This window comes from Medicago truncatula, chromosome 4 (genome assembly GCF_003473485.1).
Source record: "Medicago truncatula cultivar Jemalong A17 chromosome 4, MtrunA17r5.0-ANR, whole genome shotgun sequence".
Lineage (NCBI taxonomy): Eukaryota > Viridiplantae > Streptophyta > Magnoliopsida > Fabales > Fabaceae > Medicago > Medicago truncatula.
Window position 1 is genome coordinate 5,070,054 of NC_053045.1, and position 21,895 is coordinate 5,091,948.

The window sequence follows — 21,895 nt, forward strand, 5'->3', positions numbered from 1 at the left end:
CCACGCCGCTGTTATGTTATCACAAGTTTCCATTCACTTTTCACAGCTTGAAATTCAATTCAGCTCTAAAATTAAAATAAGGATAAAGGTGATTAATTAAAGATTTGGATTATTTTGACTAAAATAATCCTATGATATGATATGACAAACGGAAAACATCACTTTTTATTCGTTTGGTGTAACTACTACTCTTTTATGTTCCTCAATCGAACTTTCTAAATAGGACAAAACACATACTAATAATAGTATAAGAACTTACAAAATATAGAATTGTTAACTAGTTTAACGGATTTGAGTTTAAGGTAAAAAACAGTTCATATACACTTCATACTAAAGTCTTGAGTAACAACACATTGTTTTCCAAACATTTCTCCATGAGATGGTATATGAACTTCAGCCACAAAGGTCCAGGTTTAAGTGCACCCAACAGACAAACACCACATGAAGAGATTCACTTTAATCAAATTTAAAACTAAATGGCACCAAACAAGACTCACATGTGGACAAAATCTCAAAATCTGAACAATAGATTCATCCGCACTAAAACAATGACATTAAACGTCAGATGAATACCACCTAGGTATTACAACTGAGCGGGTGGGGTCTTTGCCTTCTCCACCTCTGACCTCGAATACTCACAAAAAACCTGCACCAGCACCTGAATTTCATCGGGTTTGAAAATTGAGCACAAATCCTTGCCCCAACGGAAGTCGGGCCAGCACATGACTTAGAAATTCGGGGAAAACCACACCCACGCCTAATCATTGCAGGGTTTCTTTATCAAATGGATGTTGTTTAAGTTGTCATGTCTAATACCTCCTCAAAGACTTCACACCTTATAACTTATAAGAAGCATCCCGCCTAAATCAGGAAATCATCCTCAAGTTCAAAATAGCACTGGAGCCAAATAGAACTTGACAAATATGCAAAAACAAAATCTCAAAAGACCCCACTTCGAATGAGTAGAGCTATCAATCAAATTTTGAACGGTTCAATGCAAAACTTCCCCACCATTTCAAACAAACTGTAAAATCCAACTATCGTCCTTTCAAACAATGACTTCACATTTCCAACAACCCAAAACATATTGTTGCATCAAAGGGCAAACATTAGGCACACCGTTCTAAATAAAAGAATATGAGCTTGGTCAAATCTACTCCACTAGTAAGAGAGTTTACATGCATACTTTCCCCGCAACATTTTGGCACCAAATGCTAGCATCTCAAGCCTGTAACGATTAACTCATTTTCATCAAACAAGCATCATTCATAGTTAGGATGTCCCGGATAGCTAGAACTCACATAACCTTAAGAAAGTTAAGGTATCACATTTGACCATATGCATGTTTTGGTCACCACCATCATCATCCTAAAGAAAGCCTTCCGAATCTTAAATGGCAATCACTGAGAATAGTCATAATCATCACAGAATAAACTGGAATAGCCTTAATGATAGATCTAAACAAAGTGACTCCCAGCAAAAGATAATTTATCCTATAAAGTTTATCAAAAGCTGTAAGAGGTTAAGTTGTTTCACATAAACCACAGGGTTTTTTCATAGGTTATCATTTGACAAAATTAGAGAACAGCTTATAGAGAGTTGCTTCATAATATTAGCCCAATACTCTGACAAGTATTGACTAACACCAATAGAAATGTCCAAATAAACTATTCATTATTCAATCCAAACTCAAATTTAGTATCACATGATTCTCTTATATGAACTATGCTTTTGGAAAGAAAAAAAAATCTTACATAAACAATTTAAAAACATTAATAAAAATAACTCAGATCTGTGCCATTCCATTCATTATTTATATCGTTACAAAGTCTTATAAGGAAGTAAATTAAATAAACCGCAATATTATTACAAAAGGATAAGTAAAGAATCAAAGATACATGTCTAAATCCTAGATGCATAATGTTAAAGCTAACGTAAGAAAGACATCCACTAGGGGATCAATATATCATGTATACTTTCCTAACAGTAACACTCTGCTCTTGTGACCAATTTAAGATAGCTTGGTTCTTGGTATACCGTTCTAATATACATCATTCCACCTACATATATGTACAAGCCAGGTTGTAGCCTGATGAAATTGTACAAAATCCTTGACACATTGACCAACTATTCAGCCATTTGCATATGTCAAGTTCATCAATTCTGGCTAATTCTTTCCCTTGTATTGAGATAGCTAGAAGCAGCTTAGTCTCTCACTGGTCTCGGCTATAATTTACTTGAGTGCTAATTTCAGTTTAGCTTGCTGTAGACGATTCTTTGGATTTTTCTGTCATTGTGTCCTTATCTGAGTTGCTTGTCTCACCTGTCTGTGTTTGACTAGTTTGTGGCTGACTTGGAACCTGAGAATCGGAAACAATGCCAAGAACAACCAGCACAGACCTGAACAAAAATAAAACTCAGAATTGATATTGGCAACACGGTGAAAAACATTGCTTTCCCCTGCCCAAACCGAAACAAATTTTAAATGCAGAAGTAATGTATAAAACTTCCACCTTTAAAATGGAATAAATATAGAAGGGGAAAGGAACAGTAAAATAATGGCATTTTTATGCCGAGTGATTAATGAACCTGGGAAGTGAAGATTGTATATCTGGCTGGCTGGCATGGGCAATCAATGGTGCCTTCAGTGCAGCAATTCTATTTAATGCAGCTTCCAGTTGTGGTGGAGGTAGCTGAACAGAAGCAGACACCACCAGAAACACATTAGAACATTATTTTTAAACGATACGAGAGCTTTCACAAAGACCACCCAGAAATCATGAAAGCAAGTTGAGAAAGAATAGAGCAAAAGGAAATATTCCCAAGAAATTTTTAAAAACTGAACATAAGGATATTCAAAAGTATAGATTTTCTTTCTGTCCTTTTAGGTTTCCTTCTGCCACAAGTTTTTGTACCAAACGAGCAGCAAGATGTTCTAAAAACTAATTGAAAGCATCAGTTGACATCGACTTGATAATTAAACAAGATCAGTTTACGTATTTAAAAAGTTAATAACCTGAATTACCTTTTTTAATTTGTTTATACACTTCACAGTTCCTTTTTATTATACTTAAGTCAGATATTGGAATCTCTCAATACCCGAAAATCAATTCTCTAACAGCAATTCTCACCACTCCAAAAGAATATACAAATATTCATCTAACAGCAGTCATATTTACATTATCCATCAAGTTGCATCCAAATTGGTGCTACTGGTGTTAAACAGAATACTAATCACAATGAACGCCTAAGTCATTTAACAGTATATTTATGCTTCTTTACCGTTGACAGTAAAAATCATTGGTTTAAATTATTTTTAATTCTGACAGATATCATGTCAGCACGTAGATAAATCTTACATGGTAATGATAACTGATATTTGCATCCTTCAATAAATTGTTCATTCTGTCATACAAAATAAGTATATGTGAAGGTGCAGTGTTGAACTAATCCAATACTTATTGAGAACATCATATTATGGAGACTAAAGCATAGGAATATGGAAACACCAAACAGTTAAAAATGATAATAAGTGCCTGACAAATGATAATACCTGAAGCAAAACACCAAATGATTGAGGTTTTGTCAATTGCAAACACTTCAAGAATCCTACCCACAACTTTGGGTATTTCCATACCTACAACAACTCATTTAGTCATGCATATGTACACTGAACAGCTAAGTGGATTATCAAATACAAGATTGATCAAATAATCACCTGCTTCTTTACAAGACGAGCAAGAATCCCCATGATAAAGTCCACCTGTAGAAATTAACCAAGTCAATAATTTTTGCAAACATATCAAGTTTAATATCGAGCAAAAAGAAAACATATAACAAGGAATGATGGTAGAGTTTTTTTGGAAAATAAGGAAATAATTCAATTGCCAAAGACAAGAAAAGTAGCTTTGAGGGATCTATATGGGCGTGCAAAACTGATCGATACACAAAGCAATCATTACTAATAACATTCCTAAATTCTGTCGCACAACAATACTCAAATAAGTTTTTATTCATTATTCCTAAATTCTTTCGCACAACAATAATCAAACAAGTTTTTGTTCATTATTACATTTCCTTGTACAAGTGACCTTCTTACCAGTGTTGGAAAAGCACCTATTGCTTGTAATACTGTACGCATGAACAGTAAAGGGAGAGGAATTTGCTCAACCTGCAGGGAAGAGCATCTGTTGTATGAGATCAAACTATGTTGAATATCCTTTCCAATAATCATATAAAGCAATTCCCACATAACATACCAATTGATTCAAAACTTTGGCAAGAACTTCTTGAGTAAAAGTTTGTCGCTGCTCAAAGCAAGCATTGCACGCATCAGTTACCTGCATGTAGATACTTCAGTTATGCAAAATGTATCTTGATTTCTTGAATAAACATGATGCACAAACCTAATCATCATAAGTGCACTACCTTTTTTAAGGGAATTCCATCTCTTTCCGGATCAATTCCATGAATAGCAATTAATACTTCAGCTGGTGTAAGCACTGGACCAGATTGCGATGATCCCTGTATAAGAAATTTGCAATTAATTTAATTTAATAACTAAAAACGTGTTCATGGTTCTGAACAATATTTTTCTTATTAGTACATTGTGGAGCATACTTCCCACAACCTTTATTGATCATGAAAGTATCTCCTAAAAACTGCAGCTACAAGCGCTAAATTTCACATGGGTGTAATGCTAATCCTAAGAAAAGCAAGTTTTATATAGTGCACCGTGAAATACTGTTTTTGCATACTATACAGTACATTGGAATGAAAACTTCAGTATTGAAAATCCAAATAATAAGACAGAAGCTTTGTTTCATTCCTCTCTACTGCACTTTGTTCTTTTTAAAATATTCAAACCTTATTCTAAAGCTAAGTTGTTAGGTGAAAACATATGAATAGTTTTATATCTAACAGTTATTTATCACAATTTTTCACTTAATTCTTGCCTTTGTATATCTTGAGAATTTTTTACAATTTCCAAAAATACATAGCTTACAATCCTAGATTTGGAATCCAAAACTTGGTTCTAACCCTACTTAACCTTTAAAAAGTGAAAAAAGTCTTCGTAGGTTCCACATGAATTAGCAACTCTGATTTTTTTCTAAACAGGAGTGAAGCATACCTGCAGTATGCGACCAAGTGCTCCTTGGAACTTCTCCGGAGGCAGGTTAACAATGTTTGGAAAAACCGCCATTACCTATTAAAAGGATTGTTAAAAACATATTCGCCAAATGAAAAACAAGATATTTCAAGATAATTTGAAAGTAAACACAAAAAAAAAAATGTCTGACTAAGAATTCTTACATGATTCGTTGATGATACTTTACATTACAATTCTTTCTTGATTTGAATTCACATTATAATTATATACTAAAAGTCTATAACAGTTAAATTTATATCCAAATGAAAAGAAAAAAAAGGAAGTACCTCATCTTTCAGTAGGAATGGCAATATTGGAATAAGAATCTCTGCATCCTGTAAAGGAAACAGGTATTAGGCGGAATACTGTGTTTTCACTACAAAACTTGAACGGGAAATTTTAGCATACCTTAAGTTTTGAATCATGTAACCTTTTCACGGCAACTATTAAATCCTTAGAAGGGATCGTACCATCAGTAAGTGTATGCAACACCTGACATGGCCAATGTAAAAATATCAATACTCAATATGTTACCAAGAGATTCTCACAAAAAATTATATGGTAAAACAGAATTCATTATATTTCTGATAATTTTAACTTTCGCAAAAAATTATAAGGTAAAACAGTAAACCTGCATTAGGAGATTCTCACTTCCATTTGGGGGATCCGATATAATTTCAAGGAGATCTGAAGATGAACCCAATGTACGCACTAGTATGGGAATCTGACGATGAATAGCCTGCACCATACAATTAACAAGATAAATCTTGTGACCAAAAACAAAAACTTAATAATATTCACTAGAATACCATATATCAAAATCTGAAACCTGCTTTGCTGCTTTTGATGTGCTTCTATAGATGACAAATATTTCGCGAAAGAGAGAGTGTTTCTGTCATCACAAAACATCAATATAAGGTACTTTTGACCAAACAATTAAAACAAGTTACAGAACATGCATTGTTCAAAAAAAAAGTTACAGAACATGCAAAATATAGAAGAATCTGTCACATATGTGTAAATTATTTTATAATATCTTGATTGGATTTGGATCTCCAACTCAGATCATTTCATAGGACTGATCTCCATATTTTCTTATATACCTTGATATATTTCCTTATTTATGAAGAGTTTTTTAATTTAGTATAGAATTTAATACCGTATTAGAATTTAGGCTTTTGGCCACAACCCCAAAAGTTAGTCTAAGATATGAGGAAAGCCTACTAGATTGGTCTGCATATGTCTACTAGTACAAAACCCCAAGAGTTAGGCTCTTAGACTGGTCTGCGTATGTCCATATATATTATATATCATGATTTGATTCCTTCTATAATCAAATTAAAAGTCTAATATTACAAATATGATAAGTGCTATTTACATAATACCCAACATATAATTCACATCATATCAAAATAATTTTATTTTTATTTACTTTTACTCCTTCAATAACCGAAGGACTAACCCCTATAATCTCAACTGAATATTACCAGGAAATAACACAATACCTTTGTGCACAAAGCAAAAAACAATGACATGCCCCTCTGAGCCTCGGAAACTGAAAGTGGCGAGGTGCCCTCAGATGTGCTTGATTGCCGATTATCTGAGACATCCTTAGTACTGCCACTCAAAGACAATGGTTCATTTATAACCTTTTCAACATCAGGTCCCTGAAAAGGAAAAGAGAAAAAGAAAATTAGTATATCTAGTTCAATAAAAATGTGGCAAAATCCCGCTGTCAATAGACTCTAATCAGAAAAGATAAAAGTAAATTCACAAAAATGTGAATACCTTTTGTGAATCAGCAACGGACCCTTCATCAGTAGCTTCAGAAGCATCACTACTCATCACTGAGAACACCATTTCCTTTGCAAAATCTTCTATTTCCTTAGAAATTGATGATAAAGGATAAAGTTTGTTTGCTACCTGCAAGAAGAGCCGAAAGTAAGACATGTGTTTTTATCCAGTCATTTATATTCTTCAACAGGAAATTATGCTCAAGTACCAGGCGTATTGCTTTCATCCGCACTTCTTCCACGTGATGCACTGCACTCTTTCAATGAAAAATTATAAAAGGATCAAAGAACAGTTAGTTAGACACAGAAATTTACTAATGCTAAGGGAAGCAAGGTTTGAAAACTCAGGTCCTAAAATTCAAGGAACACAGATATTTAATATAAAAGGTATGAGAAAAACCTGTAAAGCAATTTTTAAACAAGTTTCTCGAATGGGAGGCCTTAGAAGAATCAAACTCCATACAGCACTTAGACCTTGAGTAACTCTATCCACATTCAATGTGTGTGATTCCTTTTCAATCTTATCCCCATTTCCAGGAGAGCACATGTTCTCTAAAATCTTTAAAACTGATTTTGGTAAATAAGGAGATTCGCCGAGCAGTTTACTTAATGATTTATCCGATGGTGGAAAAGAATCTCTAAGTGCTTCTGCCTACATTAGAAGTGAAACAAAGCTCAACTTTGGCCTTGCAAATGGACAAACAAGAAACAAATAAAAAAATAATAATAAATAAATACAGACCACTGTTAGGAGGAATGTTTCATATACAGAAGCTGCAGTTGTGGAAGAAAAGAAGTCAGGCTCCACTTCAGCTTCACCAAATAACCTGTAGAGGACACGCAATGTCAACTCATGTCCCTGACACACAAGGCACACATTGTCAGCGTCTGTGGATTATTAACAAATGCAGATGGCACATAATAGTTGCTAACTTACAGTTTATTTAAACATTAGTGTCTTTAAATAGTTCATTAACAACACAATGATTGGATTTACTAGTTAACATGTTCAAAACAATAGATGAACTGAGTGAAAGCATCATATATTGTTAGCTCTACAAACGACAGCTTCCATTATAGTACATGGCATACCAACCAAATACATTTAAACAGGTTCTTTTTAGATTTTAAGCATAAAGCGTGGCACACATTTCTATCTTGACAAAACAAAACATGTATTACAAACGAACCCATAAGTTTTTTCTAAAGAGACCTACATTTTCAAAGGTTGGTTCTTGTCTTCTTGATTAATTTTGAAATTCGTGTGTGTGTGTGTGTTTACTCTCCAATTTTAAGGAAAAACAAAATTAAAGGTGGTTTAACATGGTATCTTAATTTAAATAAATTAAAATGACGAGACATGTTAATTTAGAGTAAAGAAATATATAAAGATAATATACATTGCTTTCTTTCTTTCAATTAGTTCAGAGGTTAGGTGGAAAGAGTTCACTTCACTGTATTAGTCATGCCAAAGCTAATAGAAAGAAAAATTGGTATGAAGCAGTAATTAACACATAGGGAAAGCGCTTACCTCATGACCTGAGTAATCAATCAAAATATGCTTTTGCAACAATTTCCACGGGTCTAATTCCAAAGGAAACTGCATGACGAATGATAAAAGGAAAAAGAAAAAAAAAATAGTTACATTCCACTAGTTAAAAGCATTTATCTAGAAGGAAAAAAGAAAAACTGAGTGTAAGCACGAAGACATAATAAGCATGCATTCGACTAGGGATGGAAATTTATATCCTAATTGCATCAAATTCAGATCTGTGAAACAGGTAATAAGAAAAAATAATGTTTGAAGTGATGGATCGTTGTAGACCAGATAGTTTAAGCATGAGGCAATATAAAATCTTGATTAATAAAAGAAAAGATATTTGGAGGGGAAATTCTGAAGATCACATGTTCTTATAGCTCTGATACAATCATAACCCCTAAAAAAACTAAGCCTTAATGACACAAATCTCCACAATTTGATGAAATTTTACTTACCATCTCATCTTAGTGGGTACATGATTGTGTGTGAAATAAAAGAGTGGCGTTTGAAAAATATTTTGGTTTTACTATACGTCTGATAAAAATGTAAAATAGGACAGGCTAGTGTGATTTCTGAAAGTAAAAGACAGGTCATATCAGCAAACCTCAGGTAAATGTTAATAGTTTCCTACTAGAGATAAATGTATCTAAAATAGAAGGGAACATCAGAAGCTAAAGGTCAGTATAAGTTTAAAGGTTAATAGTGTTTTACCCCCTGTAAAAAAAAAAAAATTGTTTTGGAATACCCCCCCTTAATAAGTCGTTCAAAAACCTTTTTTTTTTTTTGCAGAAATTTTCGTTTTTGAATGACCTATGTATTCCAAAACAATTTTTTTTTACAGGGGGCTAATAAAAAAAAAAATACAGGGGGGAAAACCGAAAATGACCTATATTACAGGGGGGTAAAGCACCATTAACCCTAAGTGTTATCAACACAGTTACAGAATACAACAAAGAATATACAGAGTGGGTTCCAGGCTTTTAAAAAAGTCTTGAACATACAAATTCCTATATCAAGCACTTAACCTCATTTGTCACTGCACAGCTGAAATGAAAAAACCTGACATTCTTGATAAGTTAGAATTTTCACCTCGACTCCTAAATAAGCAAGTATCGAAAATCGAACTTTTGAGCCTCCAGCTACAGATATTTGCTTATATGCATCAATGATGCGCATAAAGCATGATGTTTGCAAATGATCCCTTTGTTCATCTGCAAGATCAACAACTGGAGCAATCATCTTTGGCAATACTAGACGAGAAGGCAACACAGCTGAAGTAGCTGTTGAGGACACCAAGCTATTGACATCTGGAGCAACTGCTTTTGGGCTCAGCTCTTCAGATTTATCTGCCGACATTGATGGAACTAAGTTCGAGGGTGACCTATTATCTAAACTTGTAGCTTGCTCTTGACTGGCATCTTCTATTTGCATATCAGTGGAAGCCAATGAGGGAGCAGCCAAAGTTTCTGACAATGCATCATTTCGACCAAAAGAATCCAGGCCAGGGATTCCACTCTCTAAATTGCCTACATCATCTATGTCAGGAGGCAGAGATGTACTGACATTCTCCACTCCAGGTATACAAGTATCAGAAGATGGAAAATCAGTAGGGGATGGTGCATTTTGAGATGAAAGAATCATGCCAGAATGGATAACACTGCTATCTACTCCAGTTGAAGAAATTTCTTCGTCCCCTTGAGATTTCTACAATATTTGTGTACATCAAAGTTTTAGTCAAAGGATAACTTTAAGAAATAAACAATAAAAACGTAAAGTGTAAAAACAAACAAAAAAACACCAAATACATAAATTATACCACTAAATCATTGGACACTGATTGATGAGCATCAAGAAGTGAAGCAACAGGTGGAAAAGTACTAGAAAGTGACATAACACCAGCCACAAATGATTGTGGATATTTAGCCTTGTCTTGAGAACCAAATATACTAATGTCATGCAACTGTTCATCTCCGTCAGCATTAGGGCAATTTGGAGGCAGATAACGCATATTTGCCATCACCACCTCAGCTAACAAGTCAGCAGAAATATTTGAGATAAGAATTTCCAAAGATGCAACAGCCATTTCACCTTGAGCAACCAAAGCACCAAACATGGCAACAAGCTGCTGTACAGGCCCGTTATCCACATCTCCTTTTGAAAATGCTGGTACAGTCGAAGGAGTGTCATTTTGTGTGTTAGCAGTACATTCATCTAACTCCATTTTAGGTGTTTTTAAACCATCAGTTGTTGTTCTAACACGTTTTCCAGGAACATCTGCATCTTCAGCTAAATCACTGCCATTTTGTGATCCTGATCGTTTTCGTCCCAAATTAACGTGCCCTGAATCAAACGAACTTCCTGCAGTATCCTCTTCCTGTAAAATGTGGTCATCAATAATTGAAAAGCAACACCTGATATTTCAGTGTATAAACGTACTGATGTCATACTATAGTTAAATAATTTGTGTAAGATTTCTTTTGGCCCACAAGTTTTATAAAACTTTCTCAGAAAGAAAGATAATAACTAGTACACTAAAATAAGTAATATAATAAAACTTAACAAATTATCCATGAAGATTCATTTGTATTATCACACAGACATGACCCAACTGTGTTTGTAAATTCTAAAACTAATACTTTTGATTCTAAAATATCTATTGGCAATTCATTTGTATGATCACAGTCATGACCCTATTTGTAACGCCAGAATCAGCATCAGTTATATAAAAATATAACTAAATTTTACTAAATTATCCATTATGGAAAATATTGTATTCCAGTAATTTTAAGAAAATTATTAATGCCGTCAATTATAATATATTACGGCCCCTTTAATGCCCTTTCCAAGTTCCAATAACTGGAGAAAAAAATAGACAAAAAATAAAATGTAAGAAAATGTGATCTTGATTCTCTAAAGCAACAAATAAAATAAAACAACCTCTCAAAAAAAAGAAATAGAACTATTCTCTATCGAAAAAATGGCTGATATTTACAAATGGAGTGAGTACTGCCAATCCCTTTAACATACAAACAAAACAATTTTAAACAATAAATGCATCTCTATTCAGTCACATCAGTAATATTTCATCCAGCATATAAACCACCTTCATATTCATATATACACAACTCAAATAAAATATATAACGAACAGAAAAATAAAAATATATCCAACAGATTGTACTGGTTACCTTGATAATAACTGGTTGATAATCCTCCTCTCTCTGTAATATACTTTCGTTACTTGCAGAGATTGGATGGAACACCTGATCTGCCTTCCCTTCAGACTGCATCTCCTTCAAGGCACCTGCCAAACGATCTCTCCACTTCAAAGGAAAAACAAGAAAAATATCAGTCTTCTATGGTCTCGTTTATAAAGTTTATAAGCCTCATTTAAGGAAAAAGTAATAAGATTGAAAGCATCCATTTTGATATTTTTAAGCTCTCCCTTTTCATAAACAATCAACTTTATAGTTTAAACAAGGAAATGGGCAATCCAAAGTGCATTGACTTTTCCCCACACATAATATAATGCCACAAATTTTCAGTCTGCTACAATGTATATTTCATTTGAGAGAACTAATGCATTGTTACACATTTACAAATAAAAGAGTTGGTTCTCCAACTTCAAAATAAATACTTTGCAATTATTACACATTTACAAATAAAAGAGTTGGTGGTTCTCCAACTTCAAAATAAATACTTTGCAAAACGAGTCTAATTGTTGGTTTATCCTTATTTGTCAGCCATTGTAGGCCAGTTGGGTTGTAGCGGGTTGGAGTCAGGGTAGGTCAGGTTGCCTGACTATTGGGTTGTGGTAGGTTAGAGTCAAGGTAGGACATGTTGACTCATAATTTTATAATGTATTCCTTTTCTCAAGGTTTTTAAAGGCCCAAACCTAATGTTTTTTCGTCTCTGATTTCTATCATTCACATGAATATCATCTTCAACTTTCATCTTCAATTTCAAATGCAGGAACCCACCCATGATTTGATTCACTGTTCTCTTCCAACCCTCCCCCCACAATTGCACCCACAACAGCAAGAAAAGTAGGGCTTTGCCAGAGTTAAGGACACAGTACTTTTGCGAATAATCTATACTATATATAAAGAAAATAGCCCCTTTTTGAAAGATTTTGGGATGGTTTTTTGTTATTCCAATTATACCCTTAAGCAAATTTTCGTATAATAATGTTATATTGTTGGTGTTATTAAAAAAGATTAAGAATTTTTGTTATATTATTGTTGTCATTGAAAAAGATAAATATTTGTTGAGTTTGTTACATTTCAAAGTCACAAATATGTATACCTCTTTTTTAACCAAAGATATCTATATCAAAAATTTTATATAAAATATCGTTTGTAATTTACATGCAAAATTTAGTTGATAATCTACACGCGTTAGCACAATTAAAGAGTGGAAAGACGGGCACAGTGCTCGTCTTTCCTCTAGTTATGATTATGATTTTGGGCTTCAGACTTGGATAGCAAACGGGTTAAGTCTTTTTTTCTATATGATGGATGGTCTTTTAAATGAAAACTAAGAATCCTGCACAGTGCCCAAAACTCCTGCTTATATTCTACCTGACTGTACAACAAATGAACCTCAATTAGCATATTTCCTACCATTGATTCACTCATGAATACCCTAAGTGTCTACCCTATTAATTCCTAACAATTTATTGTCATTCATCAAATGGTTTAGAAGACTCCAATGTTATAAATGGTGTATGGCAGTTCATGGCAGCAAGCCAAAAATGTTCCATTAAAATATTGAGGATGCATTGTGCCCTATGGGAGCAGAAGTATGGTGATTACAATAAAAATATTGCAAACGACAAAATACACTTAAAAAACTGTTGGATATAATAAAATGAATCTTGAGTGTTATATAACTCAAAATTTATGCACACAAAGTTCAAATGGAAATCAGCCAATAAAAAAGAGACGAGAGAGAGAGAGAGAGAGGAGGAAAAAATAATCAGACAGTGGTAACTGGTAACTGATTCCGGGCTATTTTCATAATAACAAGCATTTTCCATACATAAAAGGAGAAAATTATATAAAAATATGTAGCTGTTTATCAACAACAAAAGCCTTTTCTCTGGGTGGGGTTGGCAAATATGAAGCTGTTCATGATATAAAATTGAAGAAATTTTTAAAAGTAGACACATACCAAAAAATAGATAAAATAATGAAAACTAGAACTCAACAACAAGATTAAACAATCAAGGTATCAAGAACATCTTGGTTTGTCAGAAATACCGGGGCAGCACTTGGATGTGTGCATTCTGTGCACGTAAGAAAGGCCTTCTTTAAAGCAAGATGTGCTGCAGACACACAGACCCCATTGACAACAGAGGTTGAGGGTTCCAAACTGAGCAAAACGGGCAAGATGCGTCCATAGAATGCAGGCCTTTCTATTGCAATGGCTGAAAGGCTGGGAATAAACCAGAGAGGAAGTTAATAGTCATAAAGTAGCATTTGAGCAATAGATTTTTACAAACAGTGTAAACAGTAATCAGTAATTGCAAGCAATAAAAAAAATAATCTAACAATTTAACAATCCTCGAATTAGTGTCAAACATTGCAAAATAAAAATTTGTTTTTCTTCCAACCAAAACCTGGTCGGTTTTTTTCTCTTTGGATGCCTTTGTACCCATGAACAAGTTTGAAAGGCTAAGATGAGCAAGCAAATACTGATTATCTATTTATCATGCATGTTTCATCAGGATGTGAAAACATAATATTCTCTGTCATCTGATCATTATGCATTTGTCAACAGGATAACAACACAAGTCATGTGACTGTTAAGCAGGCATTTTGGGCAGAAAGTGAACAGTTAAAAGAATTGATTGAACACCTTTTAATTAGCACAGTGTTCACAGTGTGTGTGTGAGGGAGCGGGAGAGAGAGAGAGAGAGAGAGAGAGAGAGAGAGAGAGAGAGAGAGCAGTGAGCAAGAGGTGAGAAAATATTTAGATCATGAGGCCATGAAAGAAAAGATGCATACCTTTTAATTAGCACAATGATTACCGAGTTACCAAGAGACTTGACAGTTGGAAACCTGAGTTGATCAAGCAAGAGACCCAAACTATTACTGGCTTCCATTGACATATCTCCAATGTTAAGTACAGGATGATCCCGCCTCAGCCATGATATATTAAATACCGGTCGTTTTCCTAAACAAAAAAATATGAGAACCCATGTAAGCAGGTGATTAGAGGCTTACGATAACAACAGATTGGCACATACTGTTTTAAAAGACTGGCGATATTAACTAACCAAACTTGAAACAATACCTTGATGAGAATTGGGTTCTGCGGAACCATTAGGATCAAGTGTGTAAAGACGAATAACTGCTTCAACAAATTTCAGTGCCAGCAGCTTTGCTCCACCCCTCCCATTCTTTTAAGCAAGTTATAGAGTACAACCATCAGACAATATACAAAAGCAAGTGATTTCATATTATCAAGAGAGCAATTACTTACTTGAAATGCTATTGAGTATACTTTGTCTTTGAATTTAACCATCCACTCCCATGCAGATTCAACAGCACTGTCTAAATCACTAGAAAATAGACCCTGTAATAAAATAAAACCAGGAAAGGAAATGCCCATATCTTAAAATGTATATGTATGATAACATGAAAGCAATAGCTATTGGATAAGATTAGAGACAACTGCTATAAGATTTAAAATTTTCAAAGTTTATGTTCAAATACATGCTAGCATTTTCTTACTATGAAGGGTAAAATAAAAGTTAACAGAATCAAAGGCGTTACAAAGATAACAAACCCAAGAAAAACTATGTGGTTATAATGATACCTTCCCTGACTTCTAATTTTTCTCAAATCGTCATTCACAAATTCAATGTTCAACTCTAAATCAAACGTTCCAAATTCACTCACCTTTCCAACACTCACATACGATCAATAAAATCAAATGTATACAAGTGTGTGAATAAAATAAAGTAAAACCTAGCAATCCGAACATATTATATTTCATATGCATTAATTTCAACAAGTTGAGAGAGTTGGCAACATGACCCTCTCTCAGGAAAAGAATCCGGGTTCGATTCTTGGAGTTGCCCATTTGGGAGGCAGCTCAGTCCTAGTTAAAAAAATCAGATGTCTCACTACTTGAGGATTAGTCCCATAGCGGGGCCTAAGCCAAAAAACATCTACCACATCAACAATCACACCATACACAACATAACACTAAAACTTGCATGATTATGATCACATCCATCATCAAGATTGTTCCAACACCAATCAACTGAACCAACAATTGTTCAGAATCAAGAAAAAAACAAATTACCTGAATGGCAATTTTCTCAAGTGTGGAACGAAACAAACGGATTCCACAAAGTATAGCTTGGCGAACAACAGCAGGTGTATCATCATCCAATACATCAATCAACACTGGCACAATATCAGGCAAGAATTCTGTGTTCTTCAATCCAATTTCACCAATCATCCTTCAACCAGAGAAAGAAAAAAAAACAAACACAAGATTTTGCATCAAAATTCAAATCCAAATGTAACATCAAAATCCAACTACAAAAACCAATGCAATCGTCCACACCAAAATTCAACTAAAAAGGCACAAAATCAAAGTTTCACATCAAAATTCAACTAGAAAAGTTAATGCAATCAATAATCAAAGTTCCACATCAAAATTCAACCAAAAGAACACATAATCAAAGTTTCACATCAAAATTAAACTACAAAACTCAACTAAAAAAACACAATAAAAGTTCCACATCAAAATTCAACCACAAAAACCAATGCAATCAACAATATCAGAAAATCACAAAACAAAAAAAGTTCAAATGAAACCTACTCAGTGACGAATTTGCGAACAGGACTGAACTGATCGGAAAGAAAATCGAAAATTGGAGGGAGGAATTCAGTGAGAAGAACAGGATCTTCTTGAGGAAGTTCAATTTTCAATCTGCGCAATGATTCAATCTTAGATGGTATATCACTGGCTAATTTCGCTGAATGCACGAGACTCGCGAGTTTTTCGCGCGAAGTCACAGCCATGGCTTTTCCAACCATGGAAACTAAGAAGAATGAGAAGAAGAAAGCCTAATTTTGGAGAATTTGCATTGAAATTGCGAGCGAAAGAGGAATTAGGGTTTATGAAGAAGAGGGAGAAGAGGATTTGTTTGAAAACGTGAAACGCATGAGTGAATGTGTTTACTGTTGTCGTTTCATTGAGAGTTTCGGGTCGGGTTTGTTAGATTGAAACCATGGATAAAGTTTTAGAGGATAATAGTATGAAATCTTGGTTACAAAAGTTTTTTCTACAAGAAATATGAAATCAATTGTTAATATTTCTATTAATAATAATACTTTGCAAATATATTTCCCTAAAAAAAATAATATAATTTGCAAATATTGTTTGTGTTGAGTACGAGGGGGTGAAGACGAAAATTGATAGTAGAATAAAGACAATGTGATGGTTATGATGATAGGGTAGCCTGCGTAAGCTACTATCTCTAGTTGATACAATTATACTGTTTTAGACGGGTTAACGATAGGTGGATTGGCCCGTTTTGTCATCCTTAATTGTAAGACTAATTTCATGTTTGGAATGTGATTATGGAAGAAAAAGAATGTGCGCGAAAAAAAAAGGAAGTCATCATCAATCCAAACGTTTGTTAAAACGATATTAACCGTTGTAGTATGAATATAAATAGAAAGAAATTTAATGTTATCAATATAATGAAACATTAGGGAATAAAATTAAGCATTAATGGTTTTTAAACTTAAAAAAACTCTTTAAAGGTTTTGAAGTGGCAAAATCTCCCTCCATCTCTCTCTTTACTCTTACAAAGGTTCTTTCAAGTGATTATGGATCTGTTTAGTAAGAATAACAAGATATTGTTCTTTCTTCCCCGCTAGAATTTACATATCCTAATTTTCATATGATTACATAAACCTCTTGGTAAGAAAAGCAACTAATATTATAAGTGGAAATAGCATGGATTGCAGTCTATATAAAGGTACAACGACTAGCAAATGAAGGATTCTTTTCCTTTTATTAACCATTAAGATTATCTTTCATTTTCTTCATCCAAAGGTGGTTTTGGATTTTTTTTTTTTTTTATATCCAAAATCACATCTCTTCGTCTTTTTATATCTATTTCAATTCAAACAAGTGATTTTCACATAAACATAGATTTTATTTTCTTCGTTTTTTTCTCATCTAGGTGCATCACTGTATTGTTTGTCGTCTTGTGCAATGTCATTTAATTTTTATTTTGTTGCGATGTTCATTTGATTCTTATTGAAAGATCGGCTATTATTTTGGTGTGTATATATATGTTGTAGATTCGGAAACATAAGTATTTCAGTCACTTTAATTTTATCATATTATTTGTAGACATTTTATCGTTGTATGTAATTAATAATAGATATTGTGATTTTATTCACATATTCATCATTTATGTTTTTAGCGATACTGATTGATGTAATCTATCCATTTAAATGAATAAATATTTTTTTATTCTTGTAAAAAAAAAACACAAACCACATGACAAGGTAATACTACTATAGATTGAATGAAATTAAGTTTTTTTTTTCTTTCAAATTTATCATCACCCTCGGCATAATATAATAATATAATATGAATACTAGTGTACTAACGTTTTTCATTTATCAAAAAACAAAAAGAAATCAATTAAGCAACAAATTTGCATCAAAATACCAACTTTAATATTTTCTATGAAATTTTAATTTTAGAGAATTTTCCAATAAAATATAATACAAGTTTTTTTTTTTTGAAAGGTTGAGGGAATCTAATGTAAGCTTAATTTCATTAAGATTACCTATCCTTGGATATTTTTAACTTAACTTAAGACTACAAAAGTTTAAAAGAAGCAAAAAAAAAAAAAAATCTCTGCAAAATATTTATTTAATTAATCGAAGAATAAAAATAATATGGTTAAATAAGTTCTTGGTCCATGTAAAATAGATATTTTTTTAAGTTTAGTCTTTATTTAATTTTAATAGTTATTTTTTGAATCTCCATAAATTTTTCTTACACGCATTTATAGTCTCTGCTAAAATTAAATTTGTTTCATTATTCTTAAACTCTAATTTTTTTTCAAACATGTTTAAAATATTATAAAAAATTTATTTACTAAAATTTAGAATTTTTTAACGTGCAATAAATTAAATATAAATTTTTAAATGTTAAAAGTTTTAAACAAAAGTAACAGAAATATGAACTTAAAAAATTAAATTTTAAGCTCATTTTTACGTAGGTTTTTTTTTTTTAATAAAACAAAGAAACTTTTTTATAATGTTCTAAACATGCTTGAAAAAAATATTTAAAAATACATAATGGCTTAGCATCTAAGACAAAATCCACATGTAAGAACTAAAAAACTATTAAAATTAAATAAAGACTAAATTTAAAAGGTTGATATATTTTGTTGGAATTAAAAATATGTAATTCTGAAAAAAAGAAAAAGAAAAATCCAGAAGAGGATAATGTCTTTGAATCTTCTTAGATAGATTGATCGAAAAGCAAGCAGCAAAAAGACAAAAAAGAAAGCTCACAAAGCAAATGTTTATAGTTCTTAATGGTAAGTTCTCATCATATTCATATCCATAGCATCACAATATGGCAACTCATTTGAAATACAATCTATTCAACACTTCAACACTTCAAAAACACAAAACACAAAAACAAAACAACTCTTTCACTACAATCACACAAAAAACATCAAGATTTCATGTTATCAATGCAACATCCAATAATATGAGTGCTAGACAACTCATAGAATCTGGTACAATAAGAACAATTTTGCCAAAAGATGCTTCAACAGTTATGAACTCAGAAGGTTTCGTTCTTCTTGATGTTAGACCCAATTGGGAAAGAGAGAAGGCACATGTGAAAGGTTCTTTGCATGTGCCAATGTTTGTGGAAGATAAGGATAATGGTCCTTTAACTTTGCTTAAGAAATGGGTTCATTTTGGTTATATTGGTGCTTGGACTGGTCAATATCTTACTACTTTTAACTCTGAGTTTCTTAGTCAAGTGGAAAATGTTGTTCCTGGTAAAGGTACCAAGGTTCTTGTGGCATGTGGAGAAGGATTAAGGTAAACATGCGGATTATTTTTTTGTTTTGTTTTGCAGAATATGGTTATTTAGTTAGGATAAAACTTATCTGCATCTAGTTAAGTGTTTTTTCGTATAATTTTTAACTTGAAATATATATTATGTGGTTAATTATAATAAATTTTGAAAAGAATATGATTTTTGAGAAAATTATGTGGTTAATCATGAATATTTTTAAAGAGATTTGAATTTGTCCCTTGAAGTTACTAGATATGAGTTATAAATATTTTAAGTTAAGAACAATGCGAAAAATATCTCAGAACCTAAGTTTTGTCCATAAAGTCTTTGACAATGACTATGAAGTCCAAGTTTTGATATTTCTGGGAGCACGGATTTTAGAAACGGAAAATGTTAGTGGCGATAGTAGAGATCGAATTGACATTCCTTATGAACTCCGTCACCTCAGCCACGAAGTCATATCCCCTCTGCGAACACAATTGAGTTTGCATCAGCCGCCCCGCTATGATACAATATTAAGGATTGTGCCATCTCGTTTTAAAGCACTGGTTATATCATACTATGTACCATATAGACTTAGATTCAACTAAGTTTTAAGTTTTTGGTGCACTTAAGTGCTTGCTTTTAAATGAAATAGGTTTTCTGGACAAACTATATGTTGGTCCGAGTAGTAAGGGACTCGAGTAGTTTAAGCTAGTGATCAAAAGTTTGATTTTGAAATCACGTATAGGAAGAAAATCCGGCTGGGAGGTGAGAATAAAACCCACATTGTGTGTCAAATATGTTCTCAAACAAGGATTAGTCATTGTTAAACTGTGTTAGAAAGTGCAGTGTGCAATAAAATTGATTTGAAGCTTTACTAGCATATATCTTTTTCATTTGTATATGTGATTCACCCCAATTTACAATATAAAAGCATTATTAGCATATAGAAAAAGTTTATTATTATGACAATGAAGCAAAATATTGATTGGTGAGTGACTATTCAGGTCAATGACAGCAACTTCAAAGCTGTATAATGGAGGTTACAGAAATCTTGGATGGTTAGTTGGAGGCTTTAGTCGTTCAAAAGACGATGATTTCTCAGACGTTGAAGGAAAAGAGAAGTTGAAGTATGCTACAATTGGAGGAGCCTCTTACTACTTCCTTCAGTTGCTCATACTACTCCAAACTGTGAGTAAATAGTCATCTGGTCCTTAAATATGTGAGATAGCGTCATTATAGTCTTTGAATGAATCGAAACTTAAACATTCCTAAGTGTGTTTTCTGGACCGATAAATGGAGACACATTCAAGAACCTCCACAAACTAATCGATGACATGTTTGATTTGGAAAAGACACATTCAAAGATATTTTTGTAATTTTGATTTATTTAGAGACTATAAGGACACTCTAACATATTCAAGGATCCAAACGACCATTTACTCGAATATATTCGTATATATTTTGACAATTTTCATGAGTACGTACCCTATTGAACGTGTAAGCCTTTATGACCTTGTCGCAAGCACGTTAATTGTTTCAACTTCAATTTAATTTGACTTTGCAATCTTGTAGTTATTCCTGTCAGTTTCTTATAGAAGTGAGTAAACACTCCAAAATTGGTACATTGAACGTGTAAGTCATGCATTTACAGAAGTGAGTAAACACTTCCAAACGCGATAAATTCATAAGTAAATACTCAATAGTTGGCCTTTGTATCAATCTAATTTTTGACATTATCAGATATCAGTATTTCAAAATGGTACTTGAAATCAAAAGTATGACCAAGTTAATTTCATATTGGTGTACCAAAGTGGCTTGCAAACGGTACTATAATTTCGAAACCTAACTACGGAATACATGACCTTGATCAGTGGATGGTTTCAGATTTACTTGACAGTTGACAGTAACTCCAAGCAATGGAATGTACTCCCTTGTTCAGTTCGATACCAGAGGATAGGCTACCATGGAAGTAAGAGAAAAATGATATATATTTTTTCCCTTGTAAAAAGCGCATATAAAGTGTGTACAAGTAACATCTTTAATAATTCCAGCATGAACAACCGGGGGTTTTTGGCGACGAATATGGAAGGCAAAGGTTTCTACCAATGCGAGGCATCATGTGTCCTAAACAATGTGTCAAATATTTTTTTGGACCTACCACTTTGTTAAATCATCAAGGTTAAATATGTTTTTTGTCTCAATAAATATACTAACTTTTCGTTTTAGTATTCTTAAAATTTTCCTTCAACTTTTAGTTCGTATAAAATTTTCAACCAACACTTTTGGTCCCTATTTTTAAGTAAATTTTTATATTTTTTTAATGAAATTGTGCATAAATATA

At 32.9% G+C, this 21,895-nt stretch overlaps 2 protein-coding genes across 3 annotated transcripts; one reads left to right on the forward strand and one right to left on the reverse strand.

Annotated features, from left to right (window-relative positions):
* Positions 1–1,762: 1,762 nt before the first annotated feature.
* Positions 1,763–16,703, reverse strand: LOC25491448 (symplekin). 2 transcript variants are annotated; one of them, XR_003010923.2, is made up of 28 exons: positions 16,321–16,703; positions 15,796–15,955; positions 14,968–15,060; positions 14,779–14,884; positions 14,490–14,658; positions 13,743–13,917; positions 11,670–11,804; positions 10,299–10,856; positions 9,572–10,186; positions 8,474–8,542; positions 7,685–7,801; positions 7,343–7,594; positions 7,152–7,199; positions 6,938–7,072; positions 6,655–6,816; positions 5,979–6,041; positions 5,781–5,888; positions 5,558–5,641; positions 5,437–5,484; positions 5,132–5,206; positions 4,429–4,524; positions 4,260–4,340; positions 4,100–4,171; positions 3,719–3,763; positions 3,554–3,637; positions 3,360–3,405; positions 2,590–2,693; positions 2,259–2,400 (listed from the first exon to the last, which is right to left on the reverse strand). XR_003010923.2 is itself a non-coding variant. In XM_013599379.2 (27 exons), exons 1-27 carry the CDS (start codon positions 16,536–16,538, stop codon positions 2,256–2,258), a joined length of 4,017 nt encoding a protein of 1,338 aa, XP_013454833.1. In that variant the 5' UTR covers positions 16,539–16,700; the 3' UTR covers positions 1,763–2,255. The 2 variants fall into 2 exon arrangements, 1 of the variants encoding a protein (XP_013454833.1); XM_013599379.2 differs by lacking the exon at positions 3,360–3,405 and having other exon boundaries at positions 1,763–2,400; positions 16,321–16,700.
* A 2,297-nt stretch (positions 16,704–19,000) lies between these two features.
* Positions 19,001–21,031, forward strand: LOC25491449 (rhodanese-like domain-containing protein 10). The gene is made up of 2 exons (XM_013599380.3): positions 19,001–19,592; positions 20,559–21,031. The coding sequence occupies exons 1-2, from the start codon at positions 19,114–19,116 to the stop codon at positions 20,752–20,754; spliced, it is 675 nt and encodes a 224-aa protein (XP_013454834.3). The 5' UTR covers positions 19,001–19,113; the 3' UTR covers positions 20,755–21,031.
* Positions 21,032–21,895: the final 864 nt, after the last annotated feature.